Source organism: Fulmarus glacialis, unplaced genomic scaffold (genome assembly GCF_000690835.1).
Source record: "Fulmarus glacialis isolate BGI_N327 unplaced genomic scaffold, ASM69083v1 scaffold18582, whole genome shotgun sequence".
NCBI classification, from domain to species: Eukaryota; Metazoa; Chordata; class Aves; order Procellariiformes; family Procellariidae; genus Fulmarus; species Fulmarus glacialis.
In genome coordinates this window covers 3784-4033 of record NW_009196113.1, presented here as the reverse complement: position 1 = coordinate 4033, position 250 = coordinate 3784, and the positions used below count along the sequence as shown (strand labels likewise).

The following is a 250-nucleotide window of genomic DNA, read 5'->3' as shown; positions in this document are numbered from 1 at the left end:
CCCTGCGTACTCGTCGAGGGAAGTACCCGTCCTCTCAGGCGGGCACTGGCAGTTATAGGTGTTGACGCCGTCCACGCAGGTGCCCCCATTCTTGCAGTTGTTGCCCGGACAGTCATTGATGTTCTCCTCACAGTTCTGGCCCGTGAACCCTGTGCAAAGGAGATGTCTGCCATGATGCCGACCAAGCAACCAGCCATGCCACTGCCTCAGCCCCCCGCCCATGGCAGGGTGGTCGGTATTTGGTGGCCAG

At 60.8% G+C, this 250-nt stretch overlaps 1 protein-coding gene across 1 annotated transcript in view; it reads right to left on the bottom strand.

Moving 5' to 3' along the window:
- LOC104072595 (neurogenic locus notch homolog protein 1-like) overlaps window positions 1-250 on the bottom strand; it is a gene marked incomplete at both ends in the record, with an annotated part of 5726 nt that overhangs the window by 1866 nt on the left and 3610 nt on the right. The window contains one exon of the mRNA XM_009572107.1: window positions 27-149. Within this exon, the coding sequence (XP_009570402.1) occupies window positions 27-149 (123 nt within the window). The remainder of the gene's footprint in view (window positions 1-26; window positions 150-250) is intronic.